Source organism: Oryzias melastigma, linkage group LG17, assembly GCF_002922805.2.
Source record: "Oryzias melastigma strain HK-1 linkage group LG17, ASM292280v2, whole genome shotgun sequence".
NCBI lineage: Eukaryota > Metazoa > Chordata > Actinopteri > Beloniformes > Adrianichthyidae > Oryzias > Oryzias melastigma.
Genome location: NC_050528.1, coordinates 11,426,504 through 11,436,112, shown reverse-complemented (window position 1 = coordinate 11,436,112; position 9,609 = coordinate 11,426,504). Strand labels below are relative to the sequence as shown.

Sequence of the window (9,609 nt, the reverse complement as noted above, 5' to 3'; positions counted from 1 at the left end):
AGAAACACAAGTAGGAAAAGAAAAACACTCTTGAACTCATTTAAAGCTTTGTTAGACAGAATACAACAAATTCATAATCTCATTTGTGCTTTATATATTATCCTGGCAAAAGGTTACTTATCAAGAACATAGTTTAACACTAAAAGAATAACTGTTTCACTGAGGTACAAAGAGAGAATTCTTCAATCTTTTTAGGAGAAAAACACTTTTTAAATTTCATGTAAAAACTGATTAATCACTGTAGTGATTCTTCTGTTCCTTTACGTGCATTTTTTTTGGCACGTAAAAACTCAATCTGGTTGTATTTTTGGTATTCATAAACTTTATAGTTTTTGAAATATTGAGCAAAATATGCCCGATAACAATAATTGAGAAAGTCTTCACATTGAAACATTTTAAGTAGATTCGCATCAAGCCTTTAAATATATCCATGGAAGATGTTTTCATTTTTTATAGTATTTTTTTTTTAAAAGGAGTTGACCTAATATTTTAGCAACAAGCTAACATTTTTGGCTAATTTGCTATTTACTGGGGATTTTTTAGGCTAATTTAGTTTAGCTTCTATTTTAGCAACAAGCTAACGTTTTTGATTCATTTAGTATACTGAGGAGTTGTAGGCTATTTTGGAAATCAGCTAGTATTTAAGAAATTTGCTAGCTTTTTTTGACTAATTTTGCATCTACCGGGGTCTTTTATGCTAATTTAGAATTTAGCTAATATTTTACAGGCTAGCGTTTTTGGCTAATATATTATCTACTGAGGTTTTTGAGGCTAATTTATAGCTTCGTTTCTATTTTAGCAACAGGCTAATGTTTGTGACTAATTTAGTTTACTGTGGGGTTTTTTTAACTATTTTGGAGTTTAGCTAGTATTCAAGCAATGTTTGAGCTTCTTTTTGGCTAATTTGGCACCTACCAATTCTCTTTGGGCTAATTTGAGTTTAGTTCATATTTAAACAACACATTAATATTTTTGCAAAACTGGCATGCATTAGGAATTTTTATACAATTTTACAAAAAAGAATTCAGAAATTCAGGTCATCTTCAGTGCTCCTTCATAGTTCTTTAACAAAATTTCCAGTTTTTTAGCAAATTTAATATTAGTCAATTAACTTGGATTTTCAGGAAATCCCTTTAGCAATTTAAGTAAACTACGTCACCATTTTCACCAAATAGCTTAATCATCTTCAGCAAAAAGGATTCGTTATAGCAAGTAATGAAACCTTTCTAGTTAAAGTTGAAATTCTTTGTAGCACTGTAACAACAACAGAAAGGGAACAGAGTTGAATTACCGTATTTTTCGGACTATAAGTCGCACCGGAGTATAAGTTGCAGGGGCCAAAAAATGCATAATGAAGAAGAAAAAACCATACATAAGTCGCACTGGAGTATAAGTCGCATTTTTTTCAAGTAATTTATTTTACAAACTGGTTGAAAAAAACGATATTACATCATCCTGGAAGGTAAGTTATAACATCCATAAGTGAATAGAAAACAGGCTGAATATGTGTCAACACATATTCACATATTAGCATCATGAAAAAAATGAAAAGGTGTAGCATTTATATAACAACAGTTTTATTTAACTATAGCCTCAAGAACTCATCAACTTTGTATCTTTACTGTAATTAATTGCACACAATCTCACTCCATATCAACTAAATCCGTTAAATTCTTAGTCCTCTGTGTCACGTCTGAATAACTAAAGTAAATAAAGTAATTGCAAAGATCACCATAAGAGGTCACTCTAGACATACGGTTCATATCTCATCTCATTAAAAATTCGTATATAAGTCGCACTGGAGTATAAGTCGCAGGGACACTCAATCTATGAAAAAAACCGCGACTTATAGTCCGGAAAATACGGTACCTGCAGGTGGTTTTGGGTTGTAATAAGAGGATTTAGCAAACAATGGCTGTTAACTACAAATTTCTATGTAAACCATTTTACCACAAAATGGGGGAATAATTCACTGTACTGATGAATATCTCAGTGTTTATTGTTGAGCAGGTCTTCGAGTGAGCTGTGCTGCTCAGGTCACTGATTTTATGGATTTAAAAGGAACAGAACAGCCCCCACATTCAGAACAGATAACTACTGCCTAAATCCCCCAAGCCTTTCTGTTGGTTATTAATTGCACATTTATGTGTTTTTGTCTTTGGTTTCCATCATTCATTAACGAGGCCCAATTGTGCTGTAAAGTTTTTGATCCTAATGCTTCCTGACGCAGTCAATAATGTCATTCAATACCCAAGAAACCACTTAGGTTGTTAGAAATGCTCAAAACATAAAATCATTAATAAAACTAACTGCCAAAAAGATGTTCAATTTTCTTACTTTTCCACAAAAAATAAATGATATTTTAAAATAAAACTACAGAAACTAAAGAGATTAACAAATCTGCATGAAATTGTATTGAAGCAAACCTGCTGCTGATTGGCTGCTGCAGTGCTAGCAGGGGTGGAGCTTGCAGTAGTGATGACTCCGCCCGTCATCCTCAGCGTGGTGGTACCCAACTTGGACACGTGGCCGCCTCCTGCTGATGTCACGGTCTTGACAGAGCCGTCAGACAGTTTAAGCTGGGCGCCCTGCGAGGTGCCCACAACCTGCCAGCCATTTATTAAAAAATAATGTCAGGGAGGTCCCGGAAATACAACCATTTAGGAATTGGATTAAAACATGGGTTGTTTTCTCTATATGATTAAAATATCTTAACAAAAATTCAGAGACAAATAGAATAAATTCATTCCTTTTTAAGTCGGAAATTAGCTGTGAGGCTTTTCAAATTTAAAATGAATCAGCAGCAAATAGCTGGTCAGTGCTGTGTAGTTACAGCTTATTAAATTTAAAGGAACCAGATGAAGTAGTTGACCACATACATTTGTTTGTTTAAGTGATCGTCTTCCAAACATATATGTGAGATAAAATAAATAAGCTTATTGTGCAAGGCTTTAAAGTGCAGCTTTAAAAAAAAGACTTGAGTAGAAAACCTTTTCTGACATTTTACAAGACTGGAAATGAGTCTGAAGTGTACTGTGCTTATGAAAACAATATTTTAAAGCTAAAAGAAAATGTAAAAGCCTGATGTTCACTCACCTGAGCCAAGATGGCTGCTTTCTGTCCAGCTGTGACCCGAATGGCCTGCTGGGTAGCAGCTGCTGGAGAAGCTGCTGAATGAGCTGCTGAGCTGGCACCCCCCTGTTTCCCGGAGCCCTGTGCTGGCTGCCCAACCAGAAATGTGCCCTTTGAAGCATGAAGTTAGGTTTGGACGTGGGTGTGGGAAGGACAAATCGGATAAATTGCATTACAATCAACAGTAGAAGTTCCAAAGACACTTAAACTAGATGTTAAAAAATAAACCTCAGTGCTCTTGTCTGTCTTAACAAGCTGATCTAAAGGTGACAAAAGAACTGAAAAATCTGCTGTTTGATTAGAAGTGAACAATACACATTAATGTAAATACATACAGTTCTAAGAAAGAAAAATTAAATAACAATGGACAATTTGATCTTTTGTGTTGTTGAATCCCATCAAAGTAGTTGAAGAACAAGAAACAGAAAAAAACCTGGACATGTAGCCATTTATTTAACAAAGTAGAAACCCATTCGTAACTCATACCTGGCAGTATTATGAAGAGGGTTCATGACAAACACTAGAATCGACAATCAATTAAGAAATCTTGTTGCGGTACATTTGCAGAATATTGCGTCCGAACTATCTCCAACGGTTTGTGAATGCAACAACATTCTAGAGCAACTAGTTATTTAAAAAAAGCATGAGTCTAACTACCTGTGGGGTCTGTTTGAGGATGTAGGATGTGTAGGACAGGTTTGAAGTGAGATTGCTGGAAGAGGAGCTCTGGGAACCTCCTGCGCCTCCAGAGGAGCTGCTCTGGGACTGCTGACCTAAATTCCAGGCAGACGAAGGGACTTTATTAAATCAAGTAAACAATCCTTTTATGCTCCATATAATATTTATTTATTTGTCATCTTTGTGCTTTAAAAACAAAAAAGCATACAACTATGATTGATAAATTAAAAAACAAAGCTGTCATTTAGAAGTAATAGATAGAATAACTATGAAATGCAGCTGAAATAGATCAAAATAATGTGCTGTCATCAGTGTGTGTTTTTTTATTTTTATTTTGTACTTTAAAGCATAAGTTTGAGGCTGTCTTACTTGCACTGGATGCTCGGAGAATGGCTCCCTGTGGAATAAGCAGCAGCTTTCCTTTCCCTGACGGATTCTTACTGTTGGTGGTTAGATAGAGTTTGGTGCCGGGGGGCAAATTGGCCAAATTTGCCAAGTTGTTGGCAGGAAGCTGCAGTGTAGCCATTACTGCAAAAAATATAAAAGGAGAAAACAAAAAATAAATAAATAAAACAGAATTAGAATTAAAGGTCTACAAAAGTACAGAATCAAAAGGATCAAGGCAAAAAGACTAAGATGTAAAAGTTTATCATAGTAGCTTTAAATGCCAGTTCTAACCTCCACTTTTGCCCCCTGAACCACCAGCTGTCTTGGCGCCGCCCTGCTGGCCTGAAATGCCACTGGCTCCACTGACGATGGCTTTAGCAACTCCCTGAGCCAAAACCTGTTTTCCTCCCATCACCTTAGAGACGCCGGGGTTACCCTTAGCAACCAGAATTTGTCCACTACTGATGGCAACCTGTTTAACTGAAGATTGAAGGGCGGAGCCAACAGGAATTCCCAACATCTAGGAAGAGAAGGGTAGAACACAAAAAACACAATGAAAATAGTGTGTTTGGAAACACGAAACAATGACAAGTGGATAAAAAGAATCCTTAAACAAGTGTCAAAAGAAGTTATTAAAACATCTTAGACATTTTTTTATCTTTGATTTGTCTGATTCGAGTCCAAATCTATGCAGGATTGTCTGACCTTGCTTGTTGTGGACCCTGTGGCTCCTCCGGCCTGTTTCTGAGCCGTCATGGAGATCATGTGACCTCCTTTCATTGCAACCAACTGGTGAGCCGCCGTAGCAGCAGGCTGCTGCTGCTGCTGGCCGGTTACCGTGGAAACCATCTGCTGCTGCGGCGCCGTTGAAACTTCCCCTGGCTCCTGTTTGATAATAACCTGTGCAAGAAACACAGGAAGACTTCAAATTACTAACAGCTGACAGTTATGATAAAACTAGTTTGGCGTAAAAGATGAAAAAATGAATATATGACATGTTTTATGTTTTTTGCAGGAAATTAAGCAGATATCCTCTATTTTTAAAAGAATTGGTGCTCAAACAACAATTATTTTAACTTTCTTCTTGTTCTTTGTTTTGACAAAAAGCATCAAAGGTCTAAACACTAAGGGTGTAAAGAAAAATCAATTTAAAGATAGATCACGATATTTTTTGGGAGATATTTGTATTGATATACGATGCTGACAGGACAATATTTAATTAACTATTTATGAGCATCCTTCAGAGTCTTTCCAGGGTTTTTTCACCAAAATTCCCGACCGCTAGTTGGCATCACAGCACACTTTAATCAGCTCTACACCGCACCAGACCAAGATCTCGTGTTAAATGTTCAGTCTCATTTGTTCATTCAGTCATGCGTTTTTTGTTGTTATGAGACATGTACTACTTAGTATTTTTCTGTTATACTCTTTTTAAAAAAGTGAAAATCGTTTTGGTACAATCTTGAGATAAATTGTGATACGTATCGCATTGCAAGACGTGTATCGCGATAAATATTGTAAGATTCTTGCCAATACACACCCCACCTAAAATCTGACAGTGATGGGAGGGAATTTCAAAGTAAAATACCATCTTCTTCTTTGCAGGTTAATGAAAGGATGGCAAACAAGTGGCAGCGCAGTGTCTTTACAGCAGGCTGTCAAGACGTTCGGTGTGAAGCTGAACTGAGCAATTCTCTCTGCAATGCTTCCCACACCCCCCTCCCCCATCTTCACAAAGATGCCCTATTTAAATAGCTGCTGAAGCACTCACATCTGCTGAAGGTAGCACCCCAGTCTACTATTTTTACATGCTCCTTTGTTGGAGGGACGAATGCTGCCGGGACAGGCTGTCTTACCAGCTGGAGGAAGGATAAGTCACCCCCCCACCAAAAAAAAAGGTGCTTTTGTTTCAAACTTGACTAACTCACCTTCACTCCTGAAGACAGCAAGGTGCCGGTGTGAACTTTAGGAGCTGGGGAGCGTGTGCCTTGAGCCTGTTTTCTTGTGGGGCTTCCTAAGTAACAAAATATAGACAAACACGAGTAATGACTTTATTGATGATGTAGTTCCTTCAGGTTTTAGGTGTGGATGTTAAAGCTAGAATTTAACTGCACTGCATTTACAAGTGGACACCCACATAGATTCAATCCCGAGGGAAATCATCAGCATCACTCTAATCCCAAAACTAGATGTGGCTAAAGAAGTGTCTATAATACATCAACAAAGAAAAAGGAGTTCCACTGTGTAATGGTGGCCCAGGTTTCTGATGTGAGCAAGTATAAAAAAAACAGATCTGTGATCATGAAGCAGTCTGCACTCCACAGAGCATTTCTACAAAAAAAATGTACTTTTTACTTCATCTTCTCTTAAAAGTGCAAGTTTTTAAAGATGTTCTCCTGGCCTCCTCTTGAACTACCAGTGCTGTTTCCATGGTAACCTTGCAGCCAGCAGCTATTCTGCTGTCTCACTTCACGTCGCTCATTAGAAAACCAAACCCACAAACAAAAAGAATATCAAACAGAAAACATAAAAAGGGAAAAGCAGATAAGAGGATGCCGAGATGTACTGGATAGAAATCTTCAAAAGACGATCATTTGCTGTACTTTCCCTTCCCTGTACCCATTAAAAGTTTTACAAGGGCATCTCAGAGGTTGCTTTGAAACTCGGTGGAGCATCCAGCACCACTGAGCAAAAGATTTGTACCTGTGGGCCCAGCAGACGAGGACGTCATGCCGATCATCTGGCCAGGTTTGTCTACTATGATATAAGGGTTGTTGAGCACGGAGGAGCCGTCCTTGGTGTGGGCGGGGGTGGAGGCTGAGGGTGTGCGAGGCAGAGGAGAGTGGCTCGGGGTGGAGATGGGGGATCCTGTAGGTGAGAATGAAGATACACCATTAAGCACATGCTGAGTAAATCTGAAGATATTAGAAGAATAGATATGCCTGAGAACTTGAGGCTTAAGAAAGTAATAATCACAAATACAACTAAAGATGGGGAGACATCGGCAGAATCTTTAAAATTTCACGCCGCCGCACAATTGTTTAAAATATTGTTGCCGTGGTGATGAATGTAGACGGTGGCAGTCAGGCGGCCGTCAGGCATACAGAATGGCCCGCTTTTTATACATCTCCAGAAGATGGATGGCCGCCGTCTGGAAACATTTACACATGGTCCAGTTGGAGCTGCTCCCGGCAGTCCCAGTTGCCACCTAGCTGTGGCCGCCCAGCTGTCGCCTGATTTCGTAATGGCGTCATTCCCGCCCGCCACTGGACTGCCAACCCGCAACCTTGCAATGTCATGGGTGGCCACTAACTAATGTCAGTATCAAGAGAAAAACCATCCAGTCGCCGTCCAATTTGGCAATGCTTCCTTTTACAGTACTTACAGGATATTTAAGTGGTACTTACTTGGTACTTTTTTGGGTACCTATTGAGTATTTATGCTGCACACACTTTTTTTTTTTACATAGTACCTACTGGGTATTTACTTGTTGAGTGAATGTGTCTTTTGTGGTACTTACTACATGTAAGAACAGAGTAAGTACAAATAAAGTATCATAAATTTTCTTCATACTGTGTGTTTCATGGTATTTACCATGTGTAGGAGGATGGGTATTTACATAGTACTTTTGTGGTATCTTATTGTGTTTTTCATGGTTGTTACTATTAATGAGAACAGAGCAAGTATATGCAAAGTACCATTTATTGTATGTGAATTTTTCATGTTAAGTTATAGTGCGTTTCGATGTACAGGCGTCTTGGTTTATATTACCAAAACAGTTCATTCTGTTTAACTTGGACCCTGTGAATACATGTGTAGAGGGTTAGCTTACCGTAAATATTAGCTCGGGTCTTAATGGGTTAAAGGGGTAAATACCAAGTAATACTCATATGAACATGCCCAGCATTTATTACTGCAAGTACCATGTAGTAGAGTGAAAATGGGGCTGACTGTCTTTTACAGTCTAGTTTCTTTGTACTTAAAATTTACTTTGTGTGTGACTACTCTCTCCTCATAAATGGTAAATAAAATCCACATATAATAAATAGTACTTTCTGTGTACTTACTTTGTTCTCATTAATAGTAACTACGTTGAAAAACACAATAAGGTACCACAGAAGTACTATGTAAATCCCTATTCTGTCACACAGAACTCTTTACAGAACTTCAAAGGTAGTTTCTGTTTACCTACAATCTTGTTACACATGGTAAATACTGTGAAACATATACTGAGTTAATAAGTAAATTCAAGGTACCTTATTTGTAAGGTACAAAAGACACATTAACACAAGATGAAAATACCCACTACGTAAAAACCCGGTGTGTACAGCATAAATACCCAGTAGGTACCATAAAACTAAGTATGAAACAAATAGTACCACATAAATATACAGCAAGTATCAAGTAGGTACCATGTAAGTACCAGTAAGTACTGTACTGTAAAAGGAAGCACTACTTTTTTAACTTGCTCTTAAAACCTGATTTGTGGGTTACTTTGGATTTGTGTGTAATTCCCATATTTCATTGTGTTCTTTAAAAATTACGGATGATTCGCTTGTTTCGCACACACATATTTAGGCTTTTTTACATTAATTATCCAGAATATCTGTTTAAGAAAGAGGGAAAATGTCAAGTTTTATCAGATATTATTCACAATCTAAGTTCAAAGCGGTTGATAAGAAAACTCTGATGATCCAGCATTCTAGCAGCCTTTAAATGCATCACTTACAGACAAATCTTTTCTTTCTTGGAGACATGAAGAGTCTCACATCAGATTTGTGCATAAATGTTGTTTTGTGTGGTTTGTATATAATTTGTAAAGATGTGTGTGTAGGTAGTTTTAAGCTTTCGTAATTTTAAGTTGTGCGTGTGTAAATTTTATTTTTAACTATTTTTATTTTATACTTATACACAGAATATATTGTATGAGTTATAAATGAAGAATTACGAACACAAAAATCCAAAGTTACACACAAATCCAGATTTAAGTACCCACAAACCGGGGTGAGTCTATTTTCTTTCCATAAACTACCACAAAATTTGCTGAAAAACTTGCATTAATGTCGCCGTGCGGTGGCATTTTGGGACATGTGACATTAGCCTAAAGCACATTAGCTGTTACTTACAATTTGAAAAAAAATAATCATAAAATATTATTTCACATTCTAAAATTTTAACACCTTTAAATGCTATTGTTATTCTTTATGAGGTGCTTCCTTTTTGCTGCTCATCTGGGACTAGGCTACATCTGTACATTACAGGACATCCTCATCAGTCGTCTCCTTCGGGTCTATAGAGAGAACAGTTCGAACCATAATGACTCCATTCTGAAGCTCTGAGTGTTTAGACAGCATTATGACCTGATACTAGACAGATGTTTTTGATTTGTCTACTTAATTGTTGTTTCTAAGT

General features: G+C 37.4%; 1 protein-coding gene across 4 annotated transcripts in view; it reads right to left on the bottom strand.

The window, feature by feature from the left end:
- The window catches only part of yeats2 (YEATS domain containing 2), a 24,963-nt gene that overhangs the window by 9,485 nt on the left and 5,869 nt on the right, over window positions 1-9,609 (bottom strand). For all 4 annotated transcript variants that reach the window (XM_024273494.2, XM_024273496.2, XM_024273495.2 and 1 more), the window contains 8 exons: window positions 6,901-7,065; window positions 6,126-6,211; window positions 4,903-5,097; window positions 4,489-4,717; window positions 4,180-4,338; window positions 3,790-3,905; window positions 3,097-3,243; window positions 2,427-2,606 (listed from right to left, as the gene is read on the bottom strand). In XM_024273494.2, coding sequence (XP_024129262.1) covers window positions 2,427-2,606; window positions 3,097-3,243; window positions 3,790-3,905; window positions 4,180-4,338; window positions 4,489-4,717; window positions 4,903-5,097; window positions 6,126-6,211; window positions 6,901-7,065 — 1,277 coding nt within the window. The remainder of the gene's footprint in view (window positions 1-2,426; window positions 2,607-3,096; window positions 3,244-3,789; window positions 3,906-4,179; window positions 4,339-4,488; window positions 4,718-4,902; window positions 5,098-6,125; window positions 6,212-6,900; window positions 7,066-9,609) is intronic.